The 19147-nt window shown below is 36.9% G+C and overlaps 1 protein-coding gene across 1 annotated transcript in view; it reads left to right on the forward strand.

Moving 5' to 3' along the window:
* PKP4 (plakophilin 4) overlaps nt 1-19147 on the forward strand; it is a 227550-nt gene that overhangs the window by 68096 nt on the left and 140307 nt on the right. The window contains exon 2 of the mRNA XM_012640776.1: nt 802-938. Within this exon, the coding sequence (XP_012496230.1) occupies nt 807-938 (132 nt within the window). The 5' untranslated portion in view covers nt 802-806. The remainder of the gene's footprint in view (nt 1-801; nt 939-19147) is intronic.

Below are 19147 nucleotides of genomic sequence, written 5' to 3' on the forward strand. Positions count from 1 at the left end.
AGATGTCAGCCTTCATTCATATATTCCTTTATTTAGTTACATTAATTGAGCATCTGTTATACATAGTGCCAGGCACTAGGCTAGTTTTATGGTATAATATAGACTGTGCTCTCAAGAAGATGGACATATAAATGTTTTAAAATTTTTATAATATGTTATATGACCATCTTTTCCCACTATTTTTCAAAATTGGAGAAAGTCCATATCAGGTCAGTAAATCTCCTGGTAAATACTCTGCTCTCAGTATGTATTGTCTTAGGAGAGGCACTCCATCTCCTGCCAAGAACTTACTCTTCTATGAGCCTGAAAAATAGGTTTTCTTTTTAACACTATCTCCCTAGCCATTGTTGCCTTTGGATAATCAGATTCCTCTAAAGAAACCAAGCTAGCTGGAAGACTCCAAGGGTGTCCTTGTTGCAATAAGCAGACTTTTATTTATTTTTAAGCCTTCCTTGAGTTTTAAACTTTTTTTTTCTATTGCATAAGCCTCTTCTGTATCTGGTAAGGCATCATTTCTTCTTCCATCAATTAACATTTGTAGATGTCTTTTTGTGTGTCTACGTCTTTGAAAACTGACCCTCGTAGCAATCTAGGGTGTTTATTATTTGATTCCCTGATATGTTAATCATATTTACTTAATTTGTTACCTGCTTAGAAAACTTAGCAGTTTAACAAGCTTTTGATCATTGTGTGGAGAAGTGTACTGCAGTTGCTAGGAATCATCTCCAAATCCTCAGCTGCTGCCTGTTCCTTCAAGGGAGCCCAGAGGAGAGTGTTAACCCTTTGCCTGCTTGATTGCAGGAGGAATGCCAGCTCCTGAACAGGCCTCATTGGTGGAGGAGGGGCAACCACAGACCCACCAGGAAGCTGCCTCCACTGGCCCAGGCATGGAACCCGAGACCACAGCCACCACTATTCTAGCTTCCGTGAAGGAGCAGGTACATCCTCTTATTGAAATTCACAATGAATTATTTCTTCAATGCCTTTAAAAATTAATCTTTGGATGTGTTTTAAATTTGTCTAACGTCCTTGACGCCTTCACGTTTTCTAATTATAAGGTGTTTACATCCCTGAGTACATTGGGATGACTGGCATGTAGAGCCGCTCCAGGTGCCAGTCAGAATCGGAACATGCAGGATACTTGTGCGTCTGCAAGTAAGGACAATCTCGATGGTGATCGGTGTCTGTCTCTCCCACATTGCAGAGTGTGTGCATGCACGCAAAGCTGTGTGAAGCGTAGTTCTCAGTGATGACTTTCTATCAGGACTCTGGCAACCTGAGGCCTGTAATACCTTTAGATGTTTTGGATATTTTAACATAGGTATTATACAGGGTTGTCTCTGTGAGTTTGGGATAAAGGCTATATTTGTGTGTTTGTCTGAATTTAAGTATACTCATTTTGTGAGCTACTGTTCTAAAACTTGTCAAACTGTGCCAGTTTGCTTCAATGTCATGTTTATGTTGATTTTTTTTCAAAGCACTAATATTCTTTATCCTTCAAACCCAAGTAACCTTCTAAATTAGGTCTTATCTGTTATGCTTAGAGAAATTGGAAGTCTGGAATTTAATTTCTTAAGATTTAAAAGCTTAATAAGGTAAATGTAAATTTAAAGCTCCAGGGATAGTTTTCTTTTCTGCCCTGTCCCTCCAAAAAAAAGTTATATGCCCTTTCTGAGAGTAATTCTGTTGGAATAGTCTCATATTAAATTTAAAAAATGTTTAAGTCACTCTGTTATTTTTCTTAAGAGAGATAAACCAAATATTATATATTTCCTGAGATATTTTTAAAAAATCAGTATCAGCAGCTCAAGTGACTAATGACAAAAAGTGAAGTATTTAATATCTTATTATTTTACTATTTGCTGTAACTTGGAATGTGGCATGAAAGATTGCTCCATAACTATGACATATGTCTAATATGACATTAGAGCTGTATTTTTTAGAAAAAATGATTTCACTACTTATTCTGCTATCAAGATGTCAAAATATTTTCTGTTCCTCACTGAAATTTGAAGTTTTTAATCATTCCATAAACTAAGAATTTGAGAAGACACAAGATATAGTCAATACCGTTTTCATCTTCTACCAGCTATAGAATGTCTAAGCTTCTATCACCTTTGGGGGAGAAAGAAGAACTCTTTTCTGATAGCACTTCATAGTTGTCAAGATTTGACCCAAGGAACCGTACACTGAGAAAGCTCTGATTTATTTGGGGCTCTTAGTGTATTCTGTGTTTTGGTGAAACATGACGGTAAATTTATCAAAATGTCCAGAAGTGACTCAAAACTGGAAACTGTATGCAGTAAACATAGCAATGGGAAATTTGTGTTTGTACCTTGTGACCAGCTACTCTCCATGTTGAAGAAAATATGGAAACTTATGATTTTGACACTAGAATTCTTTGATGGTCTTAGATAACTTCAAAATTTTATCTTTTGGCAATAATTAGTGTTCTGAATGAATATTTTGTGGGAGATAGCAAGAACAGTTTCAGTTCCCCAAGCTAGTGAAAAATTAAGGCATTTGTCCTACTTATTAAAAGAATCATGTATCTCCAGATTATTTCATTAGTGGGAGGATATACTCTAATCTTTGCTTCTATCCGTATCCTGAGAAGTCAGAATCTGTTAATTTAGTTTGCAGTTTTCATACACGATTTCTTTTAAAAATTGTCGTTGCTCAGTACTTAGCATTATCAGTCATTCAACTCAGGGTACCATATCTGTCTCTTGTTCCAAGGTAACTCACCTGGTTTTAAATAGCTCCCATAAGGTTTTTGTGGCACCAGACAACATGTATTTGGAGTAAAAATTTCTTAAGACTCTCCTAAAATGTGTTACTCCCTATCATCTGCCCAGTGGGATAGAGCATAGAAAAGTTAGATATGAATAAGGAAACTAATTACTGCTCCGCTTATATGTTTGATTTAAAAATACTAGTTAGAGTGTGGCACTCTTAGCCTACATGTTACACTCAAATGTAATAATTAATGTTGATCATGTTTTGTATCAAAAGAGCAATATTCCTAGATGCATTTTTTTTAAAAAACAAACCTCACTGGCATGCCATGATTATAACCATGATATGGTGATATCAGCTCTACTGATCTCAAAGAGCCGACCTTGTTTGGTGGCAGTGGTGTCTCGGGAATGGTGTTTCATTAGGGTAGAGAAGGAGGGGACCCCCTTAGTGCACCTGGATGGATGGCCTGGGTTTCCATCCATGGAACCAAGTGATCTTGGGAAGGTTTCTTAACCTCTCCATGCCTCAGTTTCCTCAGTTATAAAATGGGGATAATAACAGCGAGGACATTAAATTAACGTATGTACAAAGCTTACAACAGTACCTGGCGCCTAGTAAGGGCTAATGTTACTATTATCAACATCTCTACATAAGAAAAACAGGCTCTTGGAGGAGCAGGTCGTTCTATTTTTAAAATATATCTAGGGATTCAGTGAGCTTTTTTTAGACATTGACATCAGAAGACCAAAAAAACCTTTCTGATTATTGAGTATCGTTTATGCTGTGATGGTATCGTACTTACGCACAGCATTAAACTTTCAAAACTTTACCATACTGGTCTCACAAATTAGAACAGTTTTACGTATCTGTTGTGAAAAAGCATGTGAAAATAAATTTTATGAACATGCTGATTTATTGCAACCCCAAACATAGTGTCAAGGCACCTGGTTAAATTACAAAATAATATCTTTTAACACTAACCTAAATTTTGAGAGGAAAAGTCTGGGTGGCTCTTTATAGTAAAGTACTTCCAAGCCAGTAAAATACCTCACGTGTACTCCCCCTGAGTAATTCATGGTAAGTGGCAGGGAGGGAAATGGCAAACAACCAGTAGTGGTCTTGTTAAGAAACCATCAGTCTGTTAAACATCTGAAATTGGATTTAGGGTGTCATAAAAACACTGAAATCTTGTACCATTCAGCCATGCTTTCCCTGGAATCCTCTAGTGCTAGAAACTGTTCCTTATTCCTTGGCATAATGCTAGAATTTACATTCTTATTCTTTTATAATGTGATAACCTTTCACATTGATGTCAGTCACAAATATGCATACCTGTGCAGGTGCAAAAAAAGTCCTTGCTCTTTTGCAGGTAGTAAGAAGGAGCCTGCTTCCATTCAAATGCTGCCTCTTTCAGGAAACCACACTCACCCCAACCTGAAGTGAAATCAGATCTCTCTTTCTCTCCTTTAGCGCCTGAAACCACTGCTGTGACTCTTAATCAGACGCTCCTTTGGATCCATATAATCAGTTCCTAGACAGAGCCCTGGTTTATCCATTGTTTTGTACATGTGTTACGTAGGTCGCTCCTCTCCCACCACCTTATATATATCTCTAAATATATTAGACCTGCAATAAATGATTGTTCAAGGAGGGAATGGATGAATAATATTGACTATCAGATTACTTTGTCACTAACTTGCTGTTTTGCGAAGATAATGGACCCTGTAGCTACATTCACAGAAACATTGTGAGCAAGAGAGTCTCAAGGACAGTACCTAGAAAACTTGTTACCCAGCTGTACATTCTTATGACATTCTTATGAATTGCACTATATCCATATTGATTCAGAAATTAAATGCAATCTCCACATGGAGCAAAATAAAATTTTATTTCATATTGATAGTCAAATAATGACATAGGTGTTATAACTTTCATCTCCTATCTGTTCAATTTAGCTGACAGTTAAGTGTAGAGAATAAAAGGATGTGGTTATCTTGGTAATATCACAAAATATCCACCAGCATCATGTATACCAGGTAATATGAGTGACTGCTAAAGAAATGTTAAGGATTGCGTTTTAAGAGAAATAAAGTCAACCCATGGGAATAACGAAGTAATGTGATTCTTGGACTCGAATCTGAAATTACAGGAAGTGTCGGTTGAACTTCAGCCACCAGTTGGCTGTAATAAGGATCATCATTTGGCAGTTTCTACTCTTCAACTCAACTCATAATAAGAATCTAGGAATCCAAGATGAATACGGATGTAGGAAAGGAAGAAGTTTTTGTATCCTGATACTTTTCTAATATCTAGCAAACTTGTAACTGGTTGGTGCCTATCTTAATATCTACATGTAATAAATAAAGCAGTATAAATGTGGTGCCCCCAAAGAGTCCTGCCTCCTCCTGTAAAAACCTTAGACTAAACTGATTGATATATCCTTGAAGTGCACAGCACACCTTTGGATGCAGAGGGATTGTAATTTGATAAGACATTGGCTGCTCATCCAGAGCCTTGCTGCTGTTCCCTGCACCTAAGTCAGATGTGTTAGAGTGATCACTTCACAGAAACAAGGAAGCAGCAAGCCAAGGGCCATGTGCAGGGTAGTATTATCAATTGGTAGAGTACATTGTAGTTTTATAGTTGATAGGATATGATCTCTTGGTTTTAGAAACTCTTTACAAGAGGACCATATGGCCAATCATGGATAGGATTAGCAAGTGTATTTCATAGTTCTACATAGGATGCAATTTGATTTGCGTTCTGTAACATTACACATGTAATATTCATTACATCCTTTCATCTTCTGTCATAAAGTTGTTTGAATAATTGAGATCTTTATTTGAACTTGGCTGTACTCCTCGTGTGCTCTAACTTCCATTCTATTGTTCTCCCACAAACTGTATTCTCATATTTTTGGTTGATGATTTAAGGAGCTTGGAGTCCAGATTTAAGGTTAAGGCCAGTCCAGATAGCATGAAATGGTAAGCAAAGAATAGATTTGGTAAAACATGCTAATTTTATATGTACCCCTCTTATTCTGGTGAGGTCTCAAATTAGATACTATGTATCCTTCTTTTGTTGTCTTTGATGAGTGAAAATTGCACTGTTCCTCATTTGTGAAGCTCTCAAAGAGAACACCACCTTTCAAGATAATATTTTCTGGCTTTTGTGAAAATTACCAGTGTACCTTCAGTGTGTCCATATTAACTTAAAAGACATTTAAACATCAAAGAGTGAAATGAGAACCAGAGATCCTTAATTTTTGAAGATAAAATAAGGAAATTTGGAGCCCAACTGTGTCCTATTGATGTTACTGCATTTTTACATGGATATCTTAGCTTCAGTAATTACACACCCTTCCTGTATGGCAGGATGCCCAGAACTGAACAAATTCCAGTACAATTATTTACTTTATTCCTCTGAAACTGAAACAACTCAACTGTTATGCACCTGCCTTTGCAACTTCCTTTTATTTGGCTCCTACGTTTATTTACAATGAAATAGTCCTCTCTGACACACCTCAGCCACATGAAGACAGAATTTTTATTTCAGCTATAAACAAGGATAGTTAACTAAAAGTGCTGTGCTGTAAGTACAATGTCTAAAACTTCTAATTTTTCCTATTGGTAACTAAATTATCCTAGTATTTGTGGTTATTATGTAACCTATAGCAAAGTCTTCCATGCCTGAACTGCATCATCAAACACAAGGTAAGATTGGATCTCTTCTTAGTGATTTTCGTGGGATCATCAGATTTTACAGCTTTACCTTATTAATGTTATAGAAATGAGGTTCAGAATGAGGTCAGGTTGTTGAGCTCTTGTGACACTGTTTGGCTTGTATTCAAGCCTTCTGAATGCTGGTACATGTGTTAGAGTGATGGCTCTCAGCAGATCAGTCCCCTTAAGTTGCCATACCATGGTCAAGATTTATCATTTGCCTTCCTTGTGTTAATGATGCAGGATATGCTCCACCTCAAGTATCTCTGTGGTTAAAGAATGCTATAGAGTATGGCCAACAGACTTACTCAGTTTTTGAGTGTTACTCCTCCCCTCCCTAAAAACAAATTGTCATCATCAACATAAAAAATCAGACTGCCAACTTAGCAGAAAACAAGAATATACATTTGCACATCTGCCTACGTTTTCTGATAGTCTGATGAATGATCTGCTGGACCCACTAGCAAAGTTTTCCAATCTTATATGGCCCCAATTATACATTCAGAATGACTTAGTATTTATTCTCTTTAATTCAGTTGGAAACATCTTTTTAGGTGTATTAACACTGAAGAGTTTGTTTGGAAGAATAAATTCTAGGAATTTGAACAGACTCTGGCTGTTCATACATACCTGGATCACAGATGAAATGTGGAATATATAGTAGGTACCCCCAATATTTATTGGTTAATAATGCTCACTATTCCTCTATACTTAGATTGGGCTTGCTTTTAATTAACGAAAACATATTTATTCAAAGCCCACTGTGAACAAAGTATTTTGTCAAGGAAAGGGTCGTGGGGTGGGAGGAAGGAGACGTGTGAAGGTGTTCTATTTCCTGTGGTTTCTACGAACCTCAGAAGAATGCAGAGGCACAAACCATATTGTATACTTCAATCTGGAGTAATGGAAACAGGAGTATTCATTAATTAAACTACAAGATCCAAGAACATGTGTGCTTTTGCCCCCCTTTTAATGTAAACAGGGCATAAGTATGCATTGTATTATCATTTTTATGTAAATTTGTTAATTCTAGGTAAAAATTAAATTTTTACCACAGAATTAACATTACCTTTAGTTTACATTTAAAATAATAGAATGTTTTTCCTTTGTTAACACTTAAAGCCAACCCTGACTTTGCATTTTAAAATTACAATTTCCTTTCCAGTGAATAACCCAGTTCACAGTTCCTATTCAGAGTTAAATTATGAATATATGGAATAATTTTTCCCTTGTACATGCAAACTTTATGCTGTTAAATTTGAAATGAGTGACTGCTGAGTTGGTGAGATTAAGTGGATGACAGAATCATTCTGCATTGAATTCTCTGCTCTGCATGATCGTTTTTCTTTTTAGAATGACTTCTAGAAAGAATAATATTTCAGAAACATACTTTTCCCTTCAGGTACAGCCCTAAAGTTATTTCGTCACTATCACAAAACACAATCTAGTCAGTGCCTATCTTCATGTCAAAGTGTTCTCAATTTCTAAATTGCCATTTTTGTCACTTTGCAGTAATGGGTCCATATGGTCTTACTTCAACTGTTTGTATTTTATGAATGTATTGTTTCCAAAGTGATCAGATCTGCTGAACCTTAGCAACATAATTTAGGTTATGATTATTTCATTTCAGGCATTCCTAAGAAAAATCATTTAAAATGTAAAGTTCTTTTCAAGTAGTTCAAAGACAAATGTATGTCTTAACTTATAGAATCTTAAGAATTTTTATATATGCAAACCTTAAAAATATAAGAGTTACACATAATAGAAACAGTCTGCAAGCAAATTGAAAGAACACATTCTTGAAACTTGAAGACAAATAACTATTACACAATTATATTCCATATAGTCGTATTTCAAATATGAAAATGGCTATCATAAATTTCAAGATAGTGTACTTAGAATTGAAATCTGACTCTTGAATGAAAATTTAATTTTCCTTTAAATTGGAATTCAATATATAGACTATTTAACTAGTATTTTAATTTGTAGACTTTTGCATATGAAAATTCCTGTAAAGCTGCATGACACCAGTAAAGTATTGATCATGTGATATCATCTACCCTAATAGGCATATCTCATTTGCAGTATTTCCCAAAGTCACTCTTAGAGCCTAAATCAAGATCAAGTTCCTTAACCACTACCTATGGCCTTTTAATAAACTGTTGTGGAGAAATTAATAACTCTTACTATTTCATCCATATTTAGCATTTCTACATTCTATTATTCCTTTAGAAATACCTTTCTGTCACCAAGTTAACATATGCCATGATCTCTCCCCTTTTAAAAATATTTCCTTTTAAACAGCCTTTTTTGCCCAAATAAGGAGTAAATTGACAGCTCCCTTTTTTCATTCATGACCTTAGCTACCTCATGTGTTTCTTGCTTTAAGGCTATAATTATTGGGGGGGGGGGGGCATGCTTCCTGGAGTTTTTCCATTGCACCATTTTCTCATTTGTTCCTTCTAAGGTGAATAATGGTTTTTTCTATAATGTAAGCTCTTAACAGTGGGATCTTGATTTTTTCTTTTATTTCATTTAGCAAAGAATAATGCAAGTGAATTCTGATTAAATTATTATGTGAGAAATATCTCTTAGTGATTGCTGCTGTTGTCATCATTCTAAGCTGATTGATTACAAGATTTGAAGGTCTGTAGGTAAGAATATGAAACTCGTATTTGTATAGCTACGGTACTGAACAGAATGCTGTTATGCTTAGCTCATTTGATCTGCACTGCAAAATTGGACAAATGCATTTTATTGATGTGAAACTATTTTTATCTGATTGAATAATTTTTTTTAAAGCAAACTTCTTTACTCTTGATAAAACTTATTTCCATTTCCCATTAAGAAATTTATGCAGACACTCACTCTGTTGTTAGAGTTGGAGAGTGCCCCTCTTACTAAAAGACCAGTAGAGCAGAATTGAAAAGAGTGGTCCGTGGATCATCTATGCCAGGTCTGCCATTGTGAGAACAAAGACCCAGCATTGCTTTACTGGGCCTGCTGCTTTTTGACACAAATAGATTGCTGTATCTTCTTCTTACTGCCAACACCATCACCACTACTGCTATTACTGGGAACAATGAAAAAATCTAGAAAAACTTTATAATTGTCAGTAGGATAAAAGAATCAATGATCTCTATGGAATAGAAATCCAATGGGAAACTAATAGCTAACATTTATTGAGTGTTTATTATGTGTTAGGCATTGTACTTAGTTCTTTAAATGGAAGATCTTCTATATTCCTTATCACAACTTTTTGAATTAGGGTAGTGAAAAATCTGTCAGTTTTTTAGGCCACTAAACATCTCATCCCAATTTCTTTGTCTCACACATTTCCCCACCTTCATAAACTTGGTGGGAAAATAAATAGTCTTAACCTGTACAATATCCTTTCAGTAAATTATTTTTATTCTTAAATTAGCCAAGGTGTTTTCTGGTACTTGTAACTAACAACCCTGAATTATACTGGTAGGTATTATTATTACCACTGTTTACAAATGAGGAAACTGAAGTTGAGAAAAGTCAAATAGCTTGCCCGGACTTACCTAGTTAATAAGTAGGAAATCTGAGATTTATATCTAGGCAGTCATACTCCAGAGATGCATGCTAAACAATTAAAATCTACAATGAAGTCAATAAAGAGAAGAATGGATACAGAGGAAAACTGAATCATTGATGGTAACAAACATATGAGAAGTTATCCTGAAATACAGAAGAAAAGAACAAAAATGGCATAATAAATGCTCCTAAACATTCAGCTGTAGAAAATAGATGTAAGGGAAAATTTGTAGATTTATTGAAGGGTTTAGAGTAGTTAGAACAGAAGCAATACTTAAATATAATTTTAAAATACTTTTTTCTGAGCAGAAAATAAAGCCCTGAGTATGCAGATTTAAAGAGGTCATATATTTCAGGCATCTTCTAGGTAATTCCTAGACAGGAGAAGAGACCTATCTAGGAATTACCTTGACAAAATTTTATATTTACAAAGAGAAAGAGGAAAAAACTTCATAAGAATACAGATAAAAGAAATAGTGGATCTGCAACGATAAAATTAGGCTTCAGTGAAACACTAAATTCCAAATAAGTGGAGTAGACCAAGTGTATATGTGTAGAGTTTTGAAGAAAAAAAATGCTTATAATGCAAGAATTTATACCCAGCTTAATTGTCGTTAGGATGTGAAGGATTAAAAAGATATTCTTAGACATTCAATGGTTTATGAAATGTATTCACTCTTATATCTTGTTACCCTTTTTGATAATTAAATGTGTTCTCTTTAGGGAGGAATTAAATTTAAGACTTATGAATGAGAAATTCATGGTATAAAATAACTAGTGGATCTTCTCTGATTTGGTTAAGCTTCCAAAATAGGAAACAAGGGTTTTCGGGTATTACCGATTAGATTTTGCAGTTCTCTGCTTTCCTGCTTCTCATGGTCCTCAAGCTATATATTCTTTCAAGTAGTTCAGATTGGTATGTTAATCTGTTTGATGACTGTCACTATTGGCCATCAGTATTATTCTGATTCACTCTTGATAACAGTGACTAAACTGCTTGCACATTTTGGGCACTTTACAGGGAGAATTCCCATTCAATGCAGAGTTTCATTTAGGAATTAAATGACATTTTTCATTGTTCTAGCACTTAAGATGTTTTGTACCTGGTAAACTTTAATGACTTGAATCCTGGTTTGATGGTTATTGAATTTGCGGAGATGAAAAAGGAAATCTGCAGTTTAAGCTGAGACCAAATTCCTATACATGTTATCATCTTTCTTGGACCTAGTAGTATTGTTTTAATTCTAAAGCCACAAAATAAATGACTAGTTAAAAAAGAAGAAAAAAAAAAAGCCTTCACAAAAAAATAAAGTTACCATAGTCTAAAGTTGACAGAAGAAAAAAGAAAAGTAAATTTATACAGGTTGTAAGACATGGAAAACTTGTAGGTGAATCATGGTTGTGAAACTGGATTATCTTGCTTAAAAAATGAAAAATTTAGTATGACCACTGTAGCAGTGATCAGATCCAGAAGGGTAGCATGGCACAGTGTTTAAGAGCAGGAGCTTCCAACTCCACAACTGCTAAGCTGTGTCACCTTGAGCAGGTTACTTTGGGTGGAGCCTCCTGTATCCTCAAACCTACTAAAAATAATAAATGTTCAAGAAACATTATCTAGTTGTTATCTTTGAGATGTTATGTAATGGAAACACCATGTTCTCTAGCTCAAGGTCACTTAGGAGGGACCTAGATCCAGAGTGAAGAATACCCAAAGGTGGAGGGCCCTGGCCAAGACTTGGCCCATGGAAGAGGTTCCAGCCAAAGGGCAAGGAGAGGTTTGGTCACATCCCTAACAGCCTTTGTGCTGAGAAAGATCAATGTCTGTCCAGACTCATGGAGATATGGGTTGTGTCATCTTGAAGTAATTCTGCAAATCCACATCTTTCCAAATATCTGTTCAGAATATGTTCAGAAATCTCATTAAGAGATTCCTCAGATATATCTGTTTACCAGCTACCGTGGAGGGAATTCCACAAAGTATCATTAAGGAAGAGAAGGCAGTTGCAGAAAAGTATATAAAATACCCCATTGTTTGAAATGCCCCACTCCAAGGATGCTTTCCACTATATTCCAGAGATTAGAATAGACTCTGGTACTACCAGCTAGTTTTCAGTACTTGTTGAGTACATGTGTGTTGAAAATGTTGGCATTTCATGAAATAAAATACAAATACATTAATGACCCTTAAACTCACATTACCTACCTGGGAGAGGTGAGGGAAGAAGTAAAAAGCCCCCTCCCCCAAAACAGTGTGTAGCAAGAGAGAGAAGATATCCAAAGTAAAATTAAAAAGTTTCCTCAAGATAGGTATACAATAGCTTATACCTAATACTTTTTTCTTTGCTATTAGAAAAATAAATTCTGCACAAAATTAGCAGCCACAGAGATTTGTTCAAACGTGGATCTTTTTTTATTTCTAAAGTGAAATGGACTAGGACCACACCAAACTTGGGCTGCCTCTGCTTGTGCAGACATCGGCCCCTCCAACTCAACAGCCTGACGATATTTTGAAGTGATGTCACACATCTTTTGGGGGATGGGGGAGGCATCTGTGCTAACAGAATTGTATTTTCAAGCTTTTAAATGCTTCCAGCAATATTTCATTGAAAATGTAGGCTTAGTCATGTCTAAGCCTGCAGAAATACTGGTGCTTTTACAAAGAAGTGGAGAGTTTGTCACTGCTATCATGGTGCATATCCCTAATATATTTTTGCTTTCTGTAACCTGGATGCAATCCAAAGCCAACTACAATCACTCTGACTGATTTATTTGAACTGGCAGAGCTCACATCGGTATCCTCTAAATGTTCCCTTATGATGTATTCCTCCACAGAAGAAGGTAAATGTAGTAATTAGGATTGTCTTATTTTATGACTAGCACTATGCAAAAAATATGGAGCCATTTCCAATGCAATTCTTGTATATGAAAAATATGTCCCAGCTTCAAAGTCCTTTATCCAGACAGACTAGAAATGCACTATAACATAAAGTAGATTGGCCACAAATATTGCAAAATACAAGAAGATCTGGTTTGCTATTCTGTGACTGTTTTAGCTAGCATTTTGACTGTCCAAAATAAACCCTAAATAAGGTTTTAAAACATTTTGAGGAAACCATGTCAACCAGTACAGTGAGTTTTGATTCCCATAGCACATTAGCATTGGCAAGTTGAAGGGCAAGCACCCTGACAGCTCAGAAAAATGTCAAATGGCCACTTGAGAGCCAGTCAGAGGAGGCTACCAACAGGGACAGCTGAGCCAAGGAATAGCTCTTTCCCAGTTCCTTCAGTGGAACACTCCGGAGTGTGCCGCTGGGTGGGCTGATCAGACCATTAACCAGGGCATCCTCGTCACCAGCCAGCCCCCAGGACCCCGCAGAAGCGGTACATGGACCCTTGGGGGCTTCAGTGTGTCCTGGGACATCGCTATACCATAATGAATATTTTTAAGTGTTACGTTAATTATTATTTATAGTGATAATTTGATAATTCTGACGCATCAGTAAACTTACAGTATTTCACTGTACTCTTCTAAAGAATTTAGTGAAATTTTAAAATATACCTTGATATGGTGGGGAGAATGCAGGCACTGATGTCAAACAGACCTGGATTCAAATCCAGACTTACCAACAACTTTATTATATTGGGCAAGCGCGTTAACTTCTCATAGCCTGTTCCCTCTTCTGTAAAATTACAATAATAATGCCCAGTTCATAGGTTGTTGTAAGGCTTCAATTAGATCAAATATTTAAAATCTAAAAAAGTGCTTGATACTTAATAGGTGGTCAAGTACCTATTCAGAAGGAGAGCTAACTCATTTACCAGGAATTTCATGAATACTGAAGTTTTATAATTCTTTGGGGATTTTAGTGATAAAGCTGGCATTCAAATTTAATTGCCCCTGAAATTGCTATGGCAAAATGAAGCCGCCCACCCACCCTGTGTGGGAGTACTGTTTACTCTGTCGCTCTTTGTTTCCTGCAGAGCATTAGTTTATTTTTCATCTTCTTCTATCAGAGATCTTCAATTCCCAGTCTTCCAATTTTGTTTGGTGAGTTGATACAATCCCCCGTTTCCTTCTGCTGGAACCTGCCCTAAGATGACTCCTGACCTGAAATGCATTTGAACATTCTACAGGCTAAAATAGCCTAATGTCATTCTGGGAGAGCTCTCTGCTGGATCTGAGAAGCAGTAATTGTTTTGAGAAGATGAGCTGTGGCTGGGTGGAAGGTAGGTTTGGATCACAGTGTGGGATGATACGCAGAAGCAAGCCGCTACGCTCCAGGACTGAAACTGTCCTAGAGAAGTGGGTAGTGTTCTCCTTCAAACTCCATAAAGAAGATTCCCAGCCCATCTCATTGAAAAGAAACTGTTCACTTTACTTAAATAGGTATCATTCCTTAAAGAGGAATCATTTGTTTAATATTTTTGATTTTTAATATTAGCCCCCAAGTGCTCTATAATGTTATGTTCAATGAGCCCCATTGTCTATAAGACAAGTCTAGAATCCCTGTAAGATAAGAAAAGACATTACAAATAAAGTGAATACCAAACTGTGATTGACATAACAATCTTGGACTTCTTTTTCTTACTGCATACTGATGTTGTGGCATTTCAGTGAATATCTGTAGAGTACCAATGTGTATGGTACTGCCCACTTTGTATAGTCACCTCATCTAATCCTCACAACGGTCCTATAAGTTTGGTGCTATTATTATCCCCATTTTCAGATGAGGAAGCTGAGGCTAAGGCAATTTGTGAAACTTTTAATTTACCAGAATGTAAATATCATCATACATAGCAGAAGCCTTTATTCCTTGAATTGGACCTGCTGCATAATAGACAATTGTTAGATGACTGAACTTGAACGTCTGGTTAGAGTCCAGCAATTGCAAAGGGATTCAATTCCAAGGGGCCTTCTGACCCTAAAGCCCACAGCTTAAACTTTTTTCTACTTCTCCCCTCCCTCAATCAGCCCTGTATTAGACAGTTTGGTAGAAATAAAAGGGTATAGAGGACATAGTCCCAGCCTTCCATATGCATAATCCAATGAAGATACTTAAAACCCAGTAGAGGTATTCAGTATACACTTTGTTTAGGAGCATCACTTAGGTGGTTCTAAGTGAATAGGAGCCAAGGTAACTAGGCACTTTAGAATAAGAGCCGAGGTAACTAGGCACTTTAGAATAAGAGCCGAGGTAACTAGGCACTGAAGCAGCACTGTTGTAAATCTATGTGTTAATTGGGCCTCAGGTTTGGTAGCTGTAACAGAGACATCAAAATACCATGGCTTAAACAAAATGAAAATATATTTCGCTATCACAAAACAGTCCAGGAAGCAGTGGTGCAGAGCTGGCCAGGGCAGCTTTGCTGCCGGGTTGTCATCTCTGGGCCTGAGGCAGCCCCGGGTTCTCACTGGGTCCCAGCCAGCAAGTAGGAACAAAGAGCCATGGGAGCAAATACGTTCCTTTGGGAGATCAGGCTCTAGGAGAAGTTTACTCCTCATATGCATAGAACGTGGTCCTTTGGCTACAACAAGCTGCCCCGAAAGCTGGGAATTACATGCTCCAGTGAGCAGCCACATACTCAGCTAAAATGACCATAAACAACCAGCAATTTCTGCCACAGTCTACTTTGGAAGAGCGCGGGTGCCCTGGCACTTGGGTCTGCTTGCTCCTCTGATCTCTTTTCTCCCTGCTTTACCATACTTTCCTTTCCATCAGTGTCAGGATGGGCAGGCTGTTCCGGATGTTCCACGGTGGTGTGGAAAGAACTAGAATCAGAATCACTGCTCTGATTCTTATATTTTTGGTAAGATGGTGGCAGTTCTCTATTTAATATTTGTAATAAAGAGATGCTATGAAGGATAAAGTTTTATTTCCTTGTGTTCTCAATAAATTTTAAAATGTTTAAGTTCATTTTTCCTTTAAGCCTTAATACACTGACTTTTGAAGTCCTGTAAATATTGTTTAAATTTAAAAACCAAAATCCTTGTATTGAATTTTTCGTGCTGTTGCCACCTTGTAAAATAGTAATGGAAATCGCTAAATATGAGTAGTAAGTGTTGCTATGATATCTTAAATGTTTTGTTTTTGTTTCTTCTCAGTTCTTGCATTTGGAAGAATTATTATGTTATTCTAGAGTTTTAAATTTAAATTTAATTTTATAATAGCATCAGTTTTCTCCCCAGAGAACTCAGAATCTGAAGTCACATTGGTAAGGATGTTGAATACAGATTTTTTTTTTCCTCCTGCCTAAAAACTTTTTCCTTTACCATTTATAATTGGAAATGAGCAAAGTTCAAAGTATAATCTCAACTAAAACACTTCTTTTTTAGGAAGACAGAAGTTTTCTAATCTCAAACATTTTGATTTGTTGAGAATAGGAGAGTTATGTGCACTGGTGTATTGCCTCACACCTATAATCCTAGCACTCTGGGAGGCCGAGGCAGGAGGATCCCTTGAGGTCAGGAGTTCAAGACCAGTCTGAGCAAGAGCAAGACCCTTTCTCTACAAAAAATAGAAAAAAAAATTAACCCAGAATGGTGAATTGTGCCTGTAGTACCACCTACTTGGGAAGTTGAGGCAGGAGGGTTACTCAAGCCCAGGAGTTTGAGGTTGTAGTGAGCTATGATGATGCCATCATACTGTAGCCTGGGAGACAGAGCAAGACCCTGTCTCACAAAATAAAATAAAATAAAAAGAATGTGATAAGTACAGTACTCAAATATTTGTTGACTAAATCGTATTTAACTTTTTAAATTTAAAAAATTGCCCATTTTAATCTATATATTCCTAACTATTAAATAAAATACCTGAAATAATTTGGCTATGGTAACTATCCCCCAATACTCGATACAGTCACATACAGCACTCACACAGATAGATTTAAGCACAGCCATGTGCACAGGTCAGCCTACAACAACTTCAGGTCTTTAAAACATACTAAAATTATACTTAAATGTCTCTGAATAACTGCAAAGGTCCTATATTTTGCTCTTTGGGCTCTCATCCTCAACCTTATTCACTCTAATTTGAAATACAGGTTCAATATCCCTTATATGAAATTCTTGGGACAAGAAGTATTTTGGATTTTGGAATTTTTTTGGATTTTGGAATATTTGCAAAATATATATGCTGGTTGAGCATCCCTAATCTGAAAATCTGAATTTTGGAGCATTTCATATTTTCAGATTAGGGATGCTCAATCTGTATATAATTTGGTTATCTTTGTATTCCTGTAGAATACAGGTTTTAGATATGCACATTTAGTTAAATGGTGGAGGCCAAGAAGAGGACAGGGACCAAAGGGCAGGAAAGAGAAAGCATGAGATCAAGATTAGAAGAGGAACAGTGACAGCACCAGCTGATGGTTGTATGTCAGGGGAAGAGACAAGAGCTACTGAAAGGCAGGCCCGGGGTCTAGTGGTGTCTTCATATACTTGTGAATGTTCACAGTGGTGCTCTCAAGTCATCAAGAAAAGTATGTATGCTCTATATGTTCCAGTTAATAAGTCAGAAAAAAGTAATGATACTTCAGTAGCATTTGAAATTATAAAATAAATGGACATTTGAAGGACAATCTTTGGATATCTAGAAATTTTAATCCTGTGGAACAGCTCCTTACTCAAAGATGACAGAAATGAAAAATTATTAGTACAAAGGATCAAGGTGGCTAGTTTTTAAAATGTAGTGCACTAAAAGGTCTTAACTAACTTGGGAGAACAGCACTGAGAGACCAGATTAGTTCTGCCCATCTAGTTATCCTTACCCAGAGAGGCGAGACAGAATTTTGTTGTTGGAATAATAGTGTTTACCGAGCACTTATATGGGCATCGCTGTGCAAATGCTGACACGTGCACCTCCTGTGATTCCTCATCACCCTGCAATTTAGGAATTATGAGGATTTTAGCATTTTAAATAGGAGGAAACTGAGGTGTAAATGGGTCAGGTAGCTGTTGATGGTCACACAGTTCATAAGCAATTAGCAGGAATTCTCCTCTCCCTACCTCCATCCCCAGCCCCAGTCTACCACCAGTCACAGAGCTCATGCTCTTGCCAGGGCTCACTAGAGCCGTGCTTAGTTGAAGCAAAACCACTTCCTAGATGTGTGGCTCTAGGGCAGCCATGTAGTATTTCCAAGCCTCAGTCTGTCTGTTGGACAATGGGGATAAGAGTAATTAGTTGACTGCCTATTGCATAGGGGCATGAGAATAAAATTTCTTAGAAATGCAAAAATAATTTTGTAAAAATTATTGTTGTAAAGCATCGGCATGATATCCTTATAGTCAGGAAAATGAGAATAAAGTTATTTCTATTTGGGGAGTATTATTATATAACATTATACCCTAAGAAATAGGGATTAGAGTAATTTAGTCCTCAAATATTTTCAAGTTAAAAATCTAAATTTGGTTCTCCCCACTATAAACATTCTCTTATCGTCCCCCTCCCAGCTCAACAAGAAAAATCCCAGTTATATTGTATTCATTTCATTCTATTGAATGAAATGTAGTCTGCATAAAGAAGACAGCAAGAGTAATGAAGAATTTGCTTCGTGCAGTGATCAGTGAGTGTAGTGTGAATTGAACCTGCCACGAGAAGGTCCTGTATTCTCATTCAATTATCCAACTCGGTAGATGCAGAGTGTTTCTCTGCCACCGCTCAAACTCAGCTGTTCTCCGTATCTGTTAGATGAGTTTGTGTTTTTCATCTGTTGGAACTTCAGAAGAGCAGAAACCGTGTCAAAGAGTCCTCTTTACCTAGAGGTGGAAACAGGGAGCAGTAGCAGTGAAGTAACATTTAAGGATGCTGGAGCTTAATGAGCGAAACTCCTCTGTCCCACCTAGAGCCTCCAAGGCCTCTCTAATTCACAGGACAAGGATTTGGTTCCATCCTCTGCACATGAATGCATAGTGTTATTGGGCGTCCAAAAACCCATCTCTCGTATTTTTGAATCCAAAGAGAGCAAGCCTAGCCTAGGTCTTCCACATTTTTTTTGGAGCCACTGGACTCAAGACAACTGGGCATTACTTCTGATCAGCGTTTGTTAGCTCAGAAGGAAGCCTTTCATCTCTTCTCCGTCCTGGGGCTCAGCTTGCTCACCAGGTACCTGGGCCTTCCCTGTCC

Source organism: Propithecus coquereli, unplaced genomic scaffold (genome assembly GCF_000956105.1).
Source record: "Propithecus coquereli isolate 6110/MARCELLA unplaced genomic scaffold, Pcoq_1.0 Scaffold157, whole genome shotgun sequence".
NCBI lineage: Eukaryota > Metazoa > Chordata > Mammalia > Primates > Indriidae > Propithecus > Propithecus coquereli.